This window comes from Mchenga conophoros, linkage group LG13 (assembly GCF_057382185.1).
Source record: "Mchenga conophoros isolate Kocher_MC1m ecotype Shallow Benthic linkage group LG13, M_conophoros_male_GT1.1, whole genome shotgun sequence".
In the NCBI taxonomy this organism is placed as follows: Eukaryota; Metazoa; Chordata; class Actinopteri; order Cichliformes; family Cichlidae; genus Mchenga; species Mchenga conophoros.
This window is the reverse complement of record NC_140538.1, coordinates 26,964,614-26,984,921: the sequence shown is the minus strand read 5'-3', so window position 1 is coordinate 26,984,921 and position 20,308 is coordinate 26,964,614. Positions and strand designations below refer to the sequence as shown.

General features: G+C 40.0%; 1 protein-coding gene across 1 annotated transcript in view; it reads left to right on the top strand.

Annotated features, from left to right (window-relative positions):
• adgra1b (adhesion G protein-coupled receptor A1b) overlaps positions 1-20,308 on the top strand; it is a 196,541-nt gene that overhangs the window by 59,383 nt on the left and 116,850 nt on the right. The window contains exons 8-12 of the mRNA XM_085297564.1: positions 9,733-9,897; positions 12,998-13,217; positions 13,645-13,794; positions 15,473-15,634; positions 15,969-16,202. Of these exons, the coding sequence (XP_085153690.1) occupies positions 9,733-9,897; positions 12,998-13,217; positions 13,645-13,794; positions 15,473-15,634; positions 15,969-16,202 (931 nt within the window). The remainder of the gene's footprint in view (positions 1-9,732; positions 9,898-12,997; positions 13,218-13,644; positions 13,795-15,472; positions 15,635-15,968; positions 16,203-20,308) is intronic.

Genomic DNA, 20,308 nt, shown 5'->3' with positions numbered 1-20,308 from the left:
ATGTTCCTTAAGCCTCATTTGTGGTCACCGCAACGGTTGTCACTTGTGCCAATTGTGACAACATCACAGCCCTTTATTCATTTACACTGATGCTGGAGGCATACTGGACTTGGTGGGCTTCTAAATGATAGCTATAACAGCTCAAAATAAACCTCAGCATCAGCATCACTTTTCTTTTTTTAGAGTTTTCTCCAGAATGTCTCCTCTTTATCCAGTTGTCCCTATGCCTCTGCATTGCTACAACACTGAAAACTGCAATAAAGATCGACCCTCAGGCACTTGTTTCCAACTGAACTGCATGTACATACAGATAATCTAATATGCAGTAACTTTTTCTAATAGTGTAACAAAGGGGACAGTGGAAGTACTGCAATGCTAAACTGTGTAGGTAGCGTAGGTTATAATTCTTCAAGAAGTGAAGGGTGAGGGATACACTTAAAAGAAGAAGGATACCCACATGCATTACACATGCAAGACATGACACGGCGCAGCAAAAACTACACGTTGAGTACGGTGACTAGTGCAGCTGCTGCGATAGCTCAGTCCTGTCTTGTTGATAAAGATGGGAGCATCAGTTGGGTATTAAGTACAAACCCAATTGCGACAGGCTGGAAAAGTAAATGGCACTAAACAGTAACAGCTGGAGGAACATTTTGAAACTCATCAACAATACGTTGGGGTATAAAAAGGGGGTCTTAGAGAGGCAGATGTTCTTAGAATTAAAGATGGGCAGAGGTTCACCAGTCTGCAAAACAACTACATCACAAAAGTGCGGTTCAATGGCATTAATTCAATTTAAGGCAGCACAGCATTAAAAAGTGGCATTATTCTATTATGGAAATCACAGCATGGGTTCATAAACAGTTACAGAAATCACAGTTTGCATGCCATCCACAAATACAGGTTAAAGCTCTGTGATGCAAAGAAAAAGCCATATGGGAACATGATCCAGAAACACTACCGTGTTCTATGGGCTAAAGTTTGTTTAAAATGGACTGAGACAAAGTAGAAAACTGTTCTGTGGTCAGAAATCAGAATTTTGAAATTGTTTTTGAAGAGCCTGGAGAAGGAGCACCCATATACCATTCTCTGATGGTATAGGGGTGAATTAGCAGCTATGAAATTGTCGGCTTGCACATCTGGAAAGGCACCATCAATGCTGAACAGTTCTACAGGTTTAGAGCAGCACATGCGTCCATCCAGATGAGGTTTTTTATAAGTGATGCCTTGCATATTTTAGCAAGACCATGCTAAACCTCATACTGAATCTATTAACTCAGTATAGCTCCATAGTAGAAGAGTCCAAATGCTGAACGGGCCTGTCTGCAGTTTTCACCAGCTGAAAACATTTGGCGCGTTATGATATGAAAAATATGATGAAGAAGATCCGGGACTGTTGAGCATATAGAAGTCCAGCAGCTGCTCTCCTCACGTCCCAGACATTCATATACTGTTGTTAAAGAAAGAGGGAGTGCTATACACAGTGGTACACATGGCACATGACACAATCTAAATCACGGTTTCTTATATATGTGTAAACAAGCCAGGTGAGTAATGATATTGCAATATCTTTTCAAGCTAAAAATATGTGAATGATTTCTTTACAGCTGATTAATCTGCAGTTAAGTCCAGAAAGAATAATAATGTATAATCATTATTTTTTTATAATAGTGAAGAGAATGTACTGATTTTTTACAAATTTATCATATTTCAATATCTTATTTTCCACGTCCCCGATATTTTCATTTTATTTTCAATTTGATTGAATTTAATCTACAGTTTTGATCTCCAACTTTTGATTTGTGAGCTCAGATTAAGATCAGATCGATTATGGTTATTAAATATAATAACTACACATTATTTGTATTCCTGTTCCTGCTGTTATACATCATTCTGCCATAATCCAAAACATTCTTTGCAAACAGTAGCTTAAAGTAAAGAGTCTGAGTACAACTTTCACCATTTGATGTCATGAGAAAGAAAACTCACTGGAGACAGTGAGATTTAGGCTCACTCAGCCCTCATTATGCATATTCGGGGGTCCAAACACCTTATGTAACAAACCCTCTATTATGGTTGTGTACAGACTGGTGACGTCTGTCAGTGTCTCATCCAGCCTTCTGCTTCATCAGCCATATCACTGTAGACTACATGAACCCATCTCCCTCTCCTCAAAACTTTGTCTTTCTTTTCCAGCACAGTATCCCGATGAATTTCACAACACTCCCATTCTGATTAGGGCTCCATTTGCAATTACGCACCACTCTTATCCCAGTATACACAAATAATGTAATTTTCTACTCCAAGTGGAACCTATTTAGGTCATGTTTCTCTTGGCACCTGAGAGTGTCTCCCTCATGTAGAAAACCTACAAAAAGCAGACATTAGTTCCATAGCTGATGAGTGAATAACAGAGCTTGGGCCAACAAAAACAATCTGCTGTGCATGGGCTGAACTTCACCCTTCACCCTTTGCTGTATCTTAAAGTGGAGTGCTGAGAGAACAGTGTGTGTGTGTGTGTGTGGGAGGGAGGGAGGGAGGGAGGGAGGGAGGAAAATTAGTGCTTTGACTTCATCAGCCCTGCAAAATTTTTGTTAAAAAAAAGAAAAAGAAAAAATTTAACTGATGTTTTGACCTTTGACATGCCAGATGCAGTCGATGCTTATTTAAGCACAGTGGACAAGATATTAGTCATCGCAGGCCGTGTTGGTGTCGTTCACCTTGGATAAATGTCTTCTGAGTCAGTGAGCTTCGCCCTGCATGCCCCATCAGAGGGGAAAGACTGAATACACAGGATTTAGCGCGTAGCTTAAAGCCCTCATCTGGATTTGTTGCACAGCGTTGCAGCAGTGTGAGCAGAGATGCCAAAGCCTCAGTGAAGTGACCTCTTTGAAGGTGAACCCAAAATGTTTTGCGGCTATTTTCTCATCTAAATTCTGCTTTATCCTGCTTTAGGCAGTGTCAGGCAGGCAGCCAGTGTAGACATTCAAAGCCTGACAGGGTGTTTTGCTTATTGAAACGGGCATAACATTATGAAAAGTGTTTGGTTTTTTTGTTTTCTGTTTTTTCTTTTTTCTATCTATCAGCTCCCTCTCATTTCATGCTGTGCCATGTCATCATGGCCTCTCATTTGCTAGAGCAGGTGGGCCGATAAGTGAAGCCATTTACATTGCTCACAGTGAATAGCAGCAAAGAAACGGGCCCCATGAGGCCTGGTGGTTCTGCGACGTGGGTCAAACTCCTGCTGAGTAATGGTGTCAGGCCAAGCTCCCAGTGTTAGCTATGCTAGCAGCAGCAGTGGGATCAGCCTGGGATTCATGTTTCATTAATCAAACATTTCAGAGCCCTGTAGCTAGCAACAGCAGACACTTTGGATGTATCTTCCTTAATCCTCTCCATTTTTAATCAGGCTAATCTTACACAAAACCTGATGTGGATGCATTACTGAAGGCAAAGTGTTTCTAATGGTGATCTCTCTGAAAGCTCTTTTTCCATTTTGTTGCGCATAAACTTTAATTTCTTTCTGCTATTACCAGCATCTCTTTCCTCTCTTATTGCATTCTGCAGTGTTTTCCTTAAATTTCTGTCTCTGTTTCTTTTTTGGTAGCTTTTTTTTTTCTCTCCTTTGTTTTCCACGCTGGATTTCACCATTTGTTTACGAGCTTTTGTGCAGCGTCAGTTGATAAGGAGACCAAATGTGATTATGTCCACACATACTGTAGGGTTTTACCTCTGGGTTCATCACTTTACTGCTTGCCAGTTTCACTCAATAAAGAAAAATAAAAGCTCTTAGTTACATTGGATGAAGTGAAACAACGATAACACGAGGTGTAAATTATTTATAGTCCACATTATATAGTGTAGTGCATCGAGTGGTTTAAGACATGGAGCTAATTTGATGGAAGCTGCTACAGTGGGAGTAGTATCTGTGAAATATGCCACCGTGTGTGTGTGTGTGTGTGTGCATACCATGGTTGCACACATATACTCGTTTAGGCATTTAAAAATTGACAAAATCAGTTGACGCAAATTCACAAACGATGCTCTTTTGGAATATTTCCTACATAGCTGAGTTGAGGTGGGACAGATTGAAACTTTGCAGTCTCATAAGCAACATTGTGTAAACAAAGTGTTAAATATCAATGCACAAGCATAAATGTTCTTAATGAGTCCTTTGGGAGCTGCTGTACAATAGTGCAGTATTACTGAGGATGTAGGTCAGTGCTTTCTGCAGCTTGTGTGCCTCTGCCCTATTGATTTTCACTAAGTGGTGTGATTTCTTCATATGTTCATTATGTGAAAATGACCTTTTTCCCCTCCCTGAAAACTAAACAGGCTGCTCCATGGTTTCCCTGCTCTTCTTTCTCTCTGTTTTTTTCTTTTTTTTTCTGGGTGCAGCAGCTCACCAGGGATGTTAGTGATCATCAGCGAAGTTGTCGGGAGGGGGGGACGGAGGGAGGGAGAAGGAGGAGGAAAAGGAGAGGTAAGGGTGGGAGGTTTTGTGTATGGGGGTGGGGGTATTTCCCTCTGTATTTCCCAGCATTCAGAGATTTGGCATTTGTTCAACAGTGATGTAACTGTCCCCTCTGTGCACTATTCATGTCTAGAGATAGAGAGAGAGAGAGAGACGCTCTAATTTAGAGGAACTGCTATCACACTGATCTGTTTTGGTTTGTGTGCTGCAGTGACACCTATTGTGTAAACATTCCTGATAGGGTTATTATTGACGCCACACTAGCAGGGTTTTTTTTTTTTTTACTTTTTTTTGTCTGTAAACACAATAGCTTGATTCTGATAAAACTTTATAAGGGTTTAGAGCAAGGTCATGTTAACAATCTGGTGAAATCTGGGTTATATCCACGAGGCTCCCCTGATCTATTTAAAGATTTACTGGGCAAATTTTAAAAATAAGCCTTATAACTTGCTAACACATGAAAAGTACTGGACAAAGATTCAAAATATCATGTCACATTTGACCTCTGACCTCTCCTTCAAGGTAAATAGATTGATCTGAATGTCAAAATGACATTAATACTATTAGAACTTTGTTTTATTGTCTATGTTGACATAATATATATAAGGAATGATATCCAAAAATACTATATTTCATCCATCCATTCGCTTCCGCTTATCCTTTTCAGGGTCGCGGGGGGTGCTGGAGCCTATCCCAGCTGTCATAGGGCGAGAGGCGGGGTACACCCTGGACAGGTCGCCAGTCTGTCGCAGGGCCAACACACAGGGAGAGACAACCATTCGCACTCACATTTACACCTAGTGGCAATTTGGATTATCCAATTAACCTATCCCCACAAGCTGCATGTCTTTGGACGGTGGGAGGAAGCCGGAGTACCCGGAGAGAACCCACGCAAACACGGGGAGAACATGCAAACTCCACACAGAAAGACCCCGGCCTGATGGTGGAATTGAACTCAGGACCTTCTTGCTGTGCGTCAACAGTGCTAACCACCGTGCCACCGTGCTGCCCTAAAAAAAAAAAGTTAAAGTATAAATGCAAAGAACGACACCATTTACCAGGGCAGGGATTCTACTCACTACTATAGATTATACATTTGATACACTGTAAATTAAATTAAACATTATAAAATTATTATTAATTTGTAATTCACTAATTACTTAATTCATTATAGATCACACTAGCGCTGCCTGGTTCGACTAATTTTTAGACACTATTGACAAAATTGTTTGACGATGAAAGACAGGAAAAAAAATGGTATTTGGTCACAAGCACAGCAGCTCCGCCTATTCAGACCTTCTGCTTAGGATGGGTAGCCAATCAGAGGAAGGTAAACATAAAGGGAGCACAAGACAACTGCCTTCATATAGTGGATGATGATAGAGCTGCACAGAGGGTCTAAGATAAGTAGAAATTAGGTTGAATTGTAAATCAAACAAAGCTACTCCCTTAAAACCAAAAAATGAAAGTGAAGCGTGAAATGAGTACAAAACGTATTCTTTAAGTAAATACAACGGCATGAGCAACAGGAGCAGGTGATCCCAGTCATTAAAAGGTTCCTATGGAAACTGGAGGAGGTATTGGACAAGATGAAGTGGAGGATGGGAGAAGAGAGTTTTGGGTGAAATGAGGACGCTATCCTGTGCAAATTGTATATTACTTTTTTCACTCTAATACGCCACAGAAGAAGGTCTGGAATACTCGGGTCTCTTCGCATCTCCGTTGCTAAATCGATAAACAATTTACTAAACTTTGGGTTTACAGACAGCAAGAGTTTCCCGTTTCATTATCCTGTGTAAAAACAAAATGTAACCACCACAGAGTTTGATGAGTAATCTGTGAATTACTGCAGCCGCCGTTTAATACAGGTCCTGTGCAAGTAGCCTGAGAAGCTTGACTTGGTCTATGGATTTAGTCTTTCAAAATACCTCCTAATATTTTATCTATATTATCTGTTTATATTGAGTTTCCAGACACCATGTCCTCATTGTTGTATGCTCTGTAACTGTTGTACTGTGAAGACAGGCTTGACTGTGCCAAGAAGGTTTTAATGGAGAGCCCATCCAAAGTTTAACACAACATCCTTTTTGTTCCACAGGGCTTCATTTACGTTTAAGTGGGGCTGGAGAAGAGACATGGGGAGAGAGAGGGTGATTGAAAATGTGAGGTTTTTGCACTGTGTCAGACAGAATAAGCATGTAAAATCATCGCAGTCATGTTGGGGAGTATGTTATTCCTGGAGTAAGGTTCAGTAAGGCATGCAAACATTCTTACTGTATATGTAAGAAGATCTGTCATAATGACAGTACAAGGCAAAAAATAGGTCCTTTTCAGACAACTGAAAATGTACTTTTGCTCACAAAATGCCACCATACATATTTACACTTGCACAAAAACAAAGAGCCAGGCACAGGCCTACACATTTGTTTTGTAGCCCAGAATGTCATCATCTCAGTCAAGCGTTCAAATCTGATTTAGGGTGTCTTAGAAAAGCAATCAGAAAGGGGAGCTTCAGTGGAACACAGAAGATGAAATCAGGACTCATTTTATTCATTTCCATATCTTGCTCACAGAAAGCCATTGGAGCAAAGTCATATGTTGGAAATGTTAACAGCATTCACTGAACTTCCTCCTCTTTCTAAACAAGTAGCAGTGGAGATAAGTTCACATGAAAGTACAATATGTTTTCATTTGGAAACGTTACTGTATGATCGCATCACCTCTGTAGTAGATTCAGATCACAAAGTAGAAAGATTTCATTTCAGTAATAGCTCATTTAACTGATGAACTGATTTTGCATTTTAATGCATGGTCTCCACATTTCAATTTATTTGCATTAGCAGTTCATATGTTAAACACAAGTCAGACTCTTGCTAGTTTACTATTATTTAAATATGTTTTGTGGTTCATTCACACCTGTTTGTTTTTTGTTTCAAACAAAATTCACAGCTCTATGCAAATGTTTGCTTTTAGTGTGAAAATGAAACCCAGTGACAGCTTGTCAGCTGTCAAGTAACCAGTCTAATAAAGGATATGTTCAAGCAGCATGTGCCATATGTTTTTGTAAGATTTTTTGAAAACCACTCCAACTGGTACTGTATGTGCACAACTGTGGATTTGTCACTAATCAGGTAAAGTTAAATAAAATGTTAAGTATTCACTTGGCTAAGCTAACTGGAAAAAGAGAGAAATTACTGTACCTGGACTTCTTAAGCTTACTGACTACTTAATAAGCTAATTGCTTAATTTATACTTTGGCATTAGTCTATGCAGAGCCAATGACTGTAGTCTACACAAGAGGCAGACTATTGCCAGTGTTTATTATCTGTGTGGGCTGCATCAGTGGTGATGTGTAGTTATATTTCTAGGAAGGTATACACCTCAGGTTACGGCACAGGGTTTCCAAAGGGTTTATGACACGGGGCCTTCATACCTGTGGTACAGATTTAACACAGAAGGATACATACACATGCTTTAAGTTGAGGGATTTTATCGATATGGACAGTAACTTCTTAAACTTTTTACTGCTTACTTTTCCAGCACATTTTTGGTCTTAGTTAATCTAAAATATAAGCTTGTTTTTCAACCTTAAGTTTACTCTAAAAGCATGTGGGTTGTGTAAAACCCTCCATCACACTCATCCCTTAACAATTTGTGATAATCCTTTTATCGGATAGTCAAGCTATCTTTTATTTAGCTTAGCTTAGCACAAATACTAAAAGCTAGTATGCATTGATTCCTAGTTATTTCTGCAGATAACTAATTAAAATGGTATGTCTTTTATTTCATGTGTGGGAAATTTCAAAACTAATTCTACAGTTTGATGTGGTAATGAGTGGGCTTCTGAATTGTAAAACTAACTTTATGAGCTATTCTGAGCTTTACTTATATGTCCACATCAATGCCAGTCTTTCTATTTGTTCTAGTAAATTGAATAAAAAAAACTTAAACTATATTGGTATTTTAACTAGTTATTTCACTTACATACTGTACTACGAATATCTGGTTCTAAGATAATATTTCTTTCTTTTTGGTTTGTTGGGAAAGCAGAGTTGTAGGTTTTTCATACTGTGTAGAAGATATTGTCCTGTTTTTGTTTTGCAGTATTAGGCTGGGATGTGTGAATATGTTTACATGTGTTGGTTGTCGGGATGGTTGTTTTGACTTTCTTGAAGTACACGCATGGAAGCCGGAAATGATTTTGCTAATAAGCATATTGAGACAAAAAGGATGACAGGAAGGAGTGAGAGAAGCAGAAAAAAACGAAGGCATTTCATTTTTCGAAATAAATGCCTTCCTCACACCGTCTGATAAATGTTTTCTGGGATTACAGCTTTCGCACATCAGAGCCACTCAGCCACTAATCATCTTTACTCTGAAAGATTTTCGTTTCTTGTCCAGTCTGTCACTTCAGATTTTCCATGTCAGTTGTAATACTTTCCCATTTGTGCAGCATTGTTCCTTAAGTCCCATTTAAAAACTTTATGCAGCCGAGTGGGGGTATACAGTGGCATACTGTGTATTACGAACACATGCAGCTTAATTAACACACAAAAAAGGCATTAGGTTTTTACACAGACACAAAGCAAAGTGTATATTTGACTACAACTGGATTGTATTTGAAAATAAAACAGTTGGCATTTCTTAAGGAGGTAGAATTTCCATGGTGATTATTCCCATTGCTTAGCCATCTCCAGCGGCTTTTCTGTTTTTTTATAACGAGTAAAATCCTCAAGATTAGTCGCGTTGGCAAATGGCCCTGCATTGGCTCTTTGTCACCGTTTCACCATTCTTTGTATAATCAGGCATTTTCCATTGAGATAGGAATCGCTGTGACAAAGTAGGAAAGATAAGCATGAGTAATGATCATCTTAAGTCACAGCCAACGTTTTAAGCTACCACATACTTGTATATGGACAAAGGTCCCTTGAATGAATTAGATCGGGTGAACCACGCAAGCGCACGCACATCTTTGCACTCTACAGACGTCTTAAGATGACCTTAACTCTTTATGCCTTTTGACTGACTTTAATCCTTAGTCTAATCCAAAAATAATTCAAAGCACCCTAAAATCAAGCCGCAAGAGAAAACTAATCCTAAAACTACATTTAACCCCAAATGTACGACTAGGCTCTAATTCGGTACTTCGAACTTCTCCTAAATCTCATAGGAAGAGGTTCACTGACACAACCCCCTCATGGATATGTCATTTTAAAAACACATTTTCATAGTTTTACGTGTCTTCTCTCTTCCTCCAGCGAGGTTATTCTCTCCAGCATCGATGTGCCCATTGCTGGAATCTGGGAGTGCCTGGTGACCAGTTCCCGTGGCAACATTTCTCAGCAAATGGAAATCGTGGTTCTGGAAACGTCAGCATCATACTGCCCTGCTGACAGAGTCACCAACAACAAGGGGGACTTCAGGTGAGTGACCTTGCAGCCACAGACAATGGCAGATTAGTTTTTCAGTTTTATTATACAGGCTGATTTGGAAAAAAAGGTCTCAAAATAATAGTAAATGTATTTTTGAGAGTTGGATAAGAAACCTGGTATATTTCATGTGTTTGTGCAGTTGTGGCTTGGTCAGGAACCACTTCTTCTCATACCCCATCACCAACATATTCTGACACATGCAGATACCCCTTCGATGTATGTTTCTCATGTGAGGAGGAAAAATAAACCCCAGCAATATCTGTATCTGGAGGCACTTACCTGCAACCAGAAGATTGCTGTCCAGAACATCTGCTTTTCCCACATTCATTTTTACTTGCATCACTTGCTTTTGCCTATATCTAGGGACAAAACTGGTTAGGTAAAGAATTGTGTTTTGTGTTAAAATACACCCTTCATAACCCATTAGCTGAATTTTGTTATAGTTGGTATGAGCAAGAGTTCCCACCAATCATCACATACTCATTCTACAGCATTAGTACATGGGATTTACATTGGGATTTAAAATGATATGGTTGGAAACAGTCAGTCTCGCTTTTTTCAGAGATAATAAAATCCATCTTAACTGACACACTGATTACTGTAAAAACCTATAATCTATAGCTTAACCAGCTTTTGCAGTTCTATTAACTGTTAACCTAGCTAGGTTAGTCCCAAAGGTTGATTCTGTTCATCTGGACGTAGCGTTTTCAGTGGGAGAAACGTTTCGTCACTAATCCAAGTGACTTCTGGAGTGTCAGCTGACTGCAGGTTTCCCCAGCCTTATAAACAGTACATTGCACAATAACTGAAACCAGTACACTGAATGAACAATGGGCTGTGAGGTCAGTTTCTTGATCAGTAATATGAAAATTGTCATGACCATTGATCAACAACCACTGATCAAAGCCCACTGATCATTGATCAAAGACCATTGATCAATAAATAAATAATAAAAGTTCTAGTAAATATTATGTAAATAAACAATTTCCTTCAATCTGCCTGTACATTGTACTTTGGTCTTGTGCTTGGACTGGTTTTCAAAGCTGAAACCAGGAAGTCTCCTGATATTTAAAGCAATAGTTTAACCCCACTATTATTTATTTCACAAGAAATATTTCCAATTATAAAATATCATGTTATAAAAATTAATACTCTAATCACAGAACTAACTCACTCTGTTGCTATCCCTCTATAGAGTGCCCAGTCAAGGTACTTAAGTCTGGTTTTAGGTAGTGTCGTGCCTTTTTTTGTTTCATCTTACAACTGGTTTGCCTTCCTCTACGTTTGGCTCACTAGTACAGCAGAGTCTGGACAGTTCATATTATTTAATAATAATTGTTATGTGCAATAGAAAAACTCCTACACACATTATGGCTCATTGTAGTCCAGATTTATATCATGACTACAGAGAACAAGTTGAATAACTAAAGTCTCACATAGACAGAAGAAAAACGCCACACATCTACTGTGCACTCCATTTTCGCTGTCCTCGACTCCATGTAACCACGTTAAAACTGTATTTGTTAACATACATGCACGCACACCCTCCACCTCTCTTCCCTTGTGGGTGTGCTGTTGTCGTGTACACTCTTTTGTAGCTGCTGTACTTTACAGCCCACTTCTAGTGCAGCAAGCACAGAGGCTTTGTTTCTGCTGGAGCATTGGAGTAATGGGCTGGAAAATGAGCCCCCTTTTTGTTGGGGGTGAAATTAATGCCATTTATTACTAAGTAGCTGCTGCAGCAGCAGCAATGTGGATGACTAGAGGTGGGGGTAAAGAGAATGGGGTGGGGAGTAGTGTGATGGCAGGTCTCTACCCTCAGAACAGATTACTAGCCTCCTGAGAGCACTGCTCCTTTATTTTAATTTTGATGAAGTCAAAAGCGTTTGTTTTCACACATTTTTTCAGCTTATTTTCTGAAGTACAATGTGATGCTGCCTCTAGCATAAAACCACGAACATGAGACACATGCTCCTTCTTTGATTGTTGACAAATTGATCAACATGTGAGAACACAAGCCGCTCTGTCCTAAGGCTACAGAAACACATTCCTTTAATATACGGTGATGCCAAGTAACAAAACCTGGAGTTCTTTTGTTATCTGCGAAATACAGGCTAGTGTCCTAGACTGTGAATGTTTGGCTGCCTTTTTACACCCTAATGAGCTTTATTTTATTGAAACACTAACAGGCATTACCCAGAAAATGGAAATGATCCATTTGACTGTAAAATCACACTAGCCCCTATCATAGGTTGGTCAGTAGAGCAGCTCCAGGACTTGGTTCTTGATGACATTATTGAGAAAGTCTCATTTCTTGCTCCAGAGGAGTCTTCAGTGAACTTTGTATTACTATAAGAACAACACTTAATTTGAATTTCCCTTTAGGAGTAACAGGCAAGAGCAGGTTCTGCTTGAAATATAAATCCTTCACTGACATTCTCCATCTGCCACTGTGGTGCATGTTTAAATGGGGTACGCAGGCGATTTTGTAACGCTCTTTCAATATGCTGTGGAAGTTACAAACAGTTCAGAACAGAGTAGAGGATGAGGTATCCAGACTTTCAGGCCCTTGTATGGGTCAAGCTGTGCCACTCCACAAAGCCAGCTTTTCCAAAGATCACCTTGAGAGTATTTATTCTGTTGTGCCTGCAAGAAACTAAAAATATCAAAAATAACTGTGACGACATCACACAAGTTATTTTTTCACACATCTGGAGCCACAGGAGGTAAAAGTGGATGTCTTTGGATACTCAAATGTGGGCTAAAGCCAGAGGAAACCATCACAAGCAGAGGGGAGATGACATCAACACCTTTAAATGTCTTTTGTGATTAACAAAAAAAAATATTTCACTGCACCAAGTGAATAGACAATAAACTTCATTAATAAAGTTAGTAAATAAAATTAATTCAGAAGTCATTAATAAGACAGACGCGTGTTTCACAGTCAAGAATCTGGGAGTCATCTGCAAAATAATTAAGCCTAGCTGTAAATCATTTATGCAAATTAATACTTTCCTAAGTACAGGGAGTATGAAATTGCCATCTGGTGCCGCTTGTGTAGATCCTGATATTTCTGATATTTCTTTGGCAGGTGGCCAAAGACGCTGGCTGGCATCCTGGCCTTCCTACCCTGTGCTCCTGCCACCTTTGGCTCTGCCCCTCACCCATCTGGCAGCGTTCCTCACCCCTCGAGCCGGGCAGAAAAGAAGGCGTGGCGACGTTGCGACCGTGCTGGGCGGTGGGCTGAGGAGGACTATACTCAGTGCCCTTATGCCAGTGAACTGACCCGTGTGCTGCATGAGCTCACCCAGGTATCAGCATTAGTGTAGAACTAGTGCCGAGAACTGCTGGGAAACAGGATTCATTTATGGATTCTGTTTCTTTTTTTTTAATTGTCCATCAATCCTTATTTAGAAATTTTCCAGCTTACTCTTAACAGCAAGATTTCAAGTTCATATTCCCTGAAAACTACCAGTTGCTTTGATTCACCTGTAGCCTGCAGGTATTTCCAGATCTGTGTATGAAACATTTATATGCAAGCTGTTTTAGTCTACTTCTGCTCAAAGGATTCATTAAAGTGACAAAGTTTGCAAAACTACACAAATTCTTGAAATTTTCATTCATTTTATTCATCTTATCAACTGTGCAATGTTTTTGTGGAATTATTATAACAAGCCGTCATGTTTGTCCTCTCTGAAAATTGTTGCATACTGCACAATATATTGATTTCTCTTCCAGATACCTATTAATACGACCAACGCTCAGCCTTTTGGACAGCAGTTGGTGGCCTTCACCAGCAGGGCGGCGCACTTCACCGATGTCATGGATGTCATTTATGTCACCCACCTGGTGGAGAGACTAACGAGGCTGGTGGAGAAACATAAAGATGTAAGAGGAAACACAGAAATATACTACATCCAATGCATTTATAGTGGAATCATCCCAATATTTTACAACTGAATTAAACAGAATCAAACCCCTAAGATGCTGTGTGAATGAACTGTAAAAGCAATTACAAGGTTTTCAGTGGCATAACCTGTACGTCTTTGCAACCAATGTGAGTGACTGCAAGCAACCTCCTGCAACCACTCACCAACTGGTTTTGCAAATACACATTTTTCCTTGGCAAATGGTGGTTGCTGGGCTGCCACCAGCCGGTCTTTAGACTGCAGTCACTGGGGCCTTAATGACAGTTATTTAGCTTAAATCAGCCAGTCCTACTCTTGTCAAAGAGTGCTTATTAAAAGTGAAAACACATGTTGTTTCTAGGTCTCCATTTTAATATCTGACCCGTTTCACTCTCAGCCAGCTTATGCCATCGGCTCGTCTAACTGTCAGAAGAGGAACTTGATTTGCTAAGTAACTTTTCTGGGAACTCAGGACAGTAGGAGGGGAACCCTGCGAAACATATAATACCTGCAACGTGCTCTTCTTGTCTACAGTGACAATTAGACAGCAGCTATTAGGTCTAAAGAGGAAGGTATTTTGTTTGTTGTTTCAATAGTTCTAATTGCAGTTCCTATTCTGATCTGCGCACATGTTCATTCATTCATTTTTCCATCACCCTAAGAAAGAATAAGGTTTTGTTTAATGCTCATCTAGAGGTTACCCTAAAGACTACACCATATCACATTACCCATCAGTTAGTTGCTCTTGCACTAGACAAGCAATATCACTGAAAAACCAAAAAACCAAGAAATGTCAGTGACTTGTCGATCACAGTGCAGGCCTTCTCTAAAGATACCCTACGTTATCAAGCTTTTTGACTCTAACAGGGACCATGATTTACTAATTGAACATGTATCTATTAAGACTTGCAACTAGCAATTAGGACCACATAACTGATGAATGTCTGCACAACCACTGCTCACCAGATCCCAACAAGAAACCACAGAAGCTTCCTTATAAAACACAGTAACATGTTTCTCACCTCATACAATATCCCACTGGCCATTGTGGCACTGGACCTGAATGGGAATCATTGTTAAGATGCATCTCGTGTTTGGGCGAGTCATGTTTTTACCCTGAGTGAATTTCTTTAGTAGAGGCAATGGGATTGTTACATCACACTGAAGGTCAGGTTGTGTGAGGGGGAACGGTGCTGGGCTTAGTCAGTGAAAAGAATCAATATTAGCTCTCACTTGTGCAATTATTCAACACAGGTCACTCGGGAGGACATATTATTAGGAGATACTTAGAGTTTTATCATTCCTAAGACAATGGTGACGAGACCACCCTCATTCACGGAATAAAGAACAGCCCAATGAAGCAACAATAAAAAGTACAGTAAGTAAATAGTGAACTGCCATCCTTAGGAAGCAATTATGCCCCATTGGAGCTCCTAATCTAAATTAAATCTCCCTGTAATGAATGAAGCCACCATTGCCTCCCTCACAATCCTGGCTGCAGATTACAAATGTGCCTGTTGTTCTATGATTGATGTGCATGATGAGTCTGCTTCTTCCTTGCATGTGTGCGTGTGTGTGTGTGCTGTACACGTACAGTGCAGTTTGTGTTAGTGTGCGCGAGCAACCATTTGCATAAACGTCTGCTTGTGCTTCCTCAGCTGGGGGACTATATATCAGACATTGCCAGCAACATGATGCTGGTGGAGGAGCATATCCTGTGGATGGCACAGAATGAGGCCAGGGCGTGCACTCGAATCGTCCAGTGTGTGGAGCGAATTGCTGACCTGGCGCTGACTGGAGACAATCAGGCCATTTCTAAGGTATAGCTGGACTACAAAAAAAAATACTCACACTCAAGACCACACTCAGGGCAAGGGTTGCTTATGGCGCTAAATGACGCAAAGCTTTCACTTTTTTCTCGTGGTTTAGAATAATGAGAAGTCAATTTGGCTTAAGTAGATAGTGAAAACAAAGCAAGCTAAAGATAATTTGCTTCCTTTCTTGGTTTCCTCTTCTATTTTTCCCTCCCCATTGTCATTGGGGATAAAAGCAGTGGCTAAATTAAAAAAATATAAAATTGTCTTTCCTCCCCTCGCCGCTCTCCTACCCTTACCTCTCTCTCCCCACTCCTAAATCCTGGGATGCTCATCTTAGGTATCTGCTAACATAGCTCTGGAGGCCTTTCTGATCCGTCCGTCAAACTTCCACGGTTTGTGCTGCACAGCCCTTCGACAGCCCCCCTCAACTGCCACCTCACCCCGTCCTGACAGCCACTCCCACTCTGATAAGGACATGAGCAGAGAGCGTGATGCCGTGGGGGAATCGTTGCTCAGCTTCAAATGCCACACTGTCAACAACAGTGGCTCACCGGTCAGTCAGCTAAGCAAGGTAAGACGCAAGTTAATAAGCGGTGTGAAGCTTTCTAAAATAACGCCACTATCTTCTGCTGCTTGGACGTGTTAGCTAGGGGGGGAGAAAAAAATATTCCCTTTCTCACTCCCAGCAAAAAAACATTTCTAAACAGACATTCACTTTTGAAATTTTTGATTCTTAGTCCAAATACAGGAGTGAGAGAAAGAGGGAAGATGCTCTGAGAGAGGACAGAAATAAAATACGAAAACAGGAGTACAGTTTGTATACTAGCTCATGGGCACAATAAAATGAATTCCCTTGCACCACGCCTTTGAAGCATGTGAAAAAGATTACCTCCTGCCCTTAAGTCTGTTGTTGCCTATTTGTCCTGGCAATCTGACACCTTTGTTGGGGTTTGTTGGCGCGCTATAGATCATCTCGTTATAGGTGGGGTTGTGGTGGGAGCAGGGACTGCAAATAGGGCAGCAATTTGGGAGTCAGGGAATGCCGACCACTCCCCAGTGATGGATAAGGTGGCCTTGTGTACCTGTCACTTTAAATCAGCTGAAGCTCTACTACATCTCCAGTTGTGGTTGTCACAAATGAGAAATAGACATGGGGCACTATACATCTGCAGACAGCAGGCAAAACACTCAACTCCCCTGGCACTGTAGTGTCATATTTGTGCAACATTTGTACAGTTTGCACCCTCTAGCTATTCAGTCCACGGATGAATTCACCAGTGTACGTGCGTGTGAACACTGTCTGTGCATGTTAGTGTTTATGAGCAGGAAAGAGCTCATGAGTGCGTGTTTGTCTTTAAATCCGCACGATTGTTTCATTTTCCACCTTTCTTCTTCGTCAAGTCTTTCAGGTTTTGTCAGCAATTACAGCACTTTGTTTGTAGCTCCAGGGTCTGTGTAGCTTGCACGCATGTATATCATTGTACAGCGGTGTCAAAGGTTTTCAGCACAAGTAGGTGTGTTATAGGTTTCTTTTTTCTTTTTTTTTTTTTAAATCACCTGTCCACATACAAAGTGTAGCAAACGTAATACTGAGCTCAGGGATGTGTGAGGATCATACCAACTGTTGCAGTGATCCTTATTCAGCTACTGATGGAAGACCTTTTTCTTATGATTCATCTCAGCATTTCAAATGTTTCAAACTTTTTCTATCTCTGGAAACTGACATAAATTAGCAGATTCACAAAAAGGACAATACTGCTCTGGCAGAGGTCGACGAATGAGGAATTAACATTTATTTTCATTATGGACAAGTGATCTCACTGCCAGTACTTTCAGTTTTAAAAGGTTTTCTTACAGCAGAGTCCAAACAAAAAATAATATTTTATCTTCCCACTAAACGGTTGCAGCACTGTGTGACCTTGAGAAAAATACTTTAGCTCGAAGCTCGTATGTGATGTGTAAACTTAAAGGGTTCTTATCAGTGACTCATCTCAGCTAAGTGTTTCTTCAACAGCAGCACAGAAAAGGTTCATTATTAAGATAATCAACATTTCAATTACAGATTCACATAAGAAAACTGTTGTTAGCTGAATGTCAAAATAAGAAGGTGAACCTGATTTGACAGCAGGAAATCTTAATGACTGTCAAGTTAAACTCTACTGAAGTCATTGCACAACTCTATAAAATCATATCTTGCTTGCTAACAATGGAGTGCTCAGCGCTGCTACTGATAGCTGAAAACAATTGATTTTCATAGTCTCGACATGCTCCCAGTAAAAAGACTTTTTTTGGTAAGTTATTTACTACAAGAAAGGGTAAAAGTATACGTGTTATTGTTGGACTCTGTTAAACTGCATTTTTTCCAACATCTGAACTGTTAAGCCCGGGACCTCTCACTAGTCTTAGTGCTCTTCTCCTGTTGTTAACAGTAATGTCCACTGTACAAATCCCATAGGTTACCATTTAGCTAAATAGTATCTTTGTTTTGCAATGTAAAAAAGAGAAACAAACAAAAATAGCTATATGCGACCTAGAGATGACTCTCTGCCAAACTCCTGTCACTAGGGAAAAGTGGTTTATTCTCCAACCAGCTGGCAAATGCTTGGTGGTGGTTGCTGGCTGTTTCTAAGTGGAATTGGTCACAAGGAGGCTGTTGTATTCAAAATGTCTTTGTGATGACTTTGGTCACTAGCAAATTGCTCCAGTTACCCATACTTTGCATGGAAAATGCTCATTTCATGTCCATACAGCATTACTACTCGGGGATTCTGACATTATCACCACATAGCTGGCATGAAGAAATCAAAATCCTTCAAACACAAATGCTAGGGCAGCCAAACATATGAAACTAAAGATAGAGTGAATGTTATTTAATCTTAATTTAACAAGCCCCACTGAAGGGCCCCACATAGATGAAATACTTAGATTAAGGCCATGTCCACACTAATATGTTTTTGTTTGAAACTAAAGGTACAAACATCTTTTTCTCTCTGTTTTGGCCTCCCGTCCACACTGAGATGGTGTTTTCGTTCATGGAAAACACAGCTTTTTGAAAATGCTCTCCGAAGCGGATATATTTGAAAATGCAGTTTTTTGCGTCGCAGTGTGGACAGCGAACCCGGAGCCTTTTTCGAAAACGATAACACATTTTAGTCATGTGATGCTGTCATGTGACCAATTAAACCAAGATAGCGGAGGGCCATTATACAGCAGTTGTTTTGTTTGCTGTCACTTTTGACAGCCCTATTAACGATTAATATCAGTTATGCTCCAGATAGCTTTTCTTCAAATTCTTTAATTCTCACTCGCTTTTGCAACTTTGTGCTTTTGTGTTACTCGCAGCAACAACTCCACCTCATTGTCAGTCCATTTAAAAAACTCGGCGCTTTTCCTCAACATTTTGCCGCAACGTTTCAAAGAGCCTGAAAGTAAATAAGCGGCAGACAGAAATGAGGCAGGTCGAATCTTCTTGCGTTTCACGCATGCGCAGTACTGGAACGCAAGCATTTTCAGCTGTTTCAATGTGGATGAACAACTCTGTGAAAACAACTGAAAACTCTAGTGTGGACACGGAGCTACACTGTTAAAAAAAACAACGGTAATATTCCGGCAGCTGGGGCGTCAAAATACGACCGTGAAATAACAGGAAATAACTGTCCCATAAAAATACGGTTATTTCCAGTAATGAAAATAGAGTTTGTTGCGCTAATTTGACATGGGATCTCGCCTTTTTCAAGTGCCGCTAAACATTAAATCAGGAACATGTTAATGTGATTAAACAATGAAATCATCTATAAATAGGGGAAAAAAAAAACATCTTAAAAAAACCGTAATATTCCGGCAGCTGGGGCGCCAAAATGCGACCGTAAAATAACAGAAAATAACTGTCCCATAAAAATACGGTCATTTTCAGTAATGAAAATAGAGTTTGTTGCGCTAATTTGACGCGGGATTCTGCCTTTTCCAAGTGCTTTTAGACATTAAATTAGGAACATTTTTACGTGATCAAACAATGAAATTACCTATAAACAACAATCATAATACGTAAATGTACAGAAATATACAGTTAACAGTTGGTTTAAATAACAATTGATTGCATGCCCTGGGACAGACTGACAGAGGCGAGGCTGCCATATCGCACCATCGGCCCCTCTGGCCATCACTAGTAGGCGGTAGGTGAAGAGTCTTGACCACGGACACAACGACGAAGAGTGTCCGAGCCGGGGCGCGAACCGGCAACCTTCTGATCACAAGGCGAACATTTGAATTCAACAGTTCAATCTTTCAAATAACGGACAGATATTTGTGAAATCATGATACATTTGTGAATGTATTTTAACAATCTAAATATGCATATGTACAGACAGATACATTTAATAATCATGACAATTATGTTGTATTACATTACAGTGATTTAACGTTAATTTACATTCAAAATGTGAAGTCAAAGTCTATTTACGTAACTTTAATGATATTCTAGAAGAACAGAACATTACTGTAAAATGCACAGTAAAATACCTTCATATTAGGGTTTTTTTTCCTACGGTCGCAGCCATACCCGCGACCTTGTTGTTGTTAGCTCACATTCAATGGCCAAAACTTAGCATCATGTTATTTATATTTATTGCAACTCCTACCTCTACATTCCTTTTTCAAACTATTTAATTAGCACAGCGT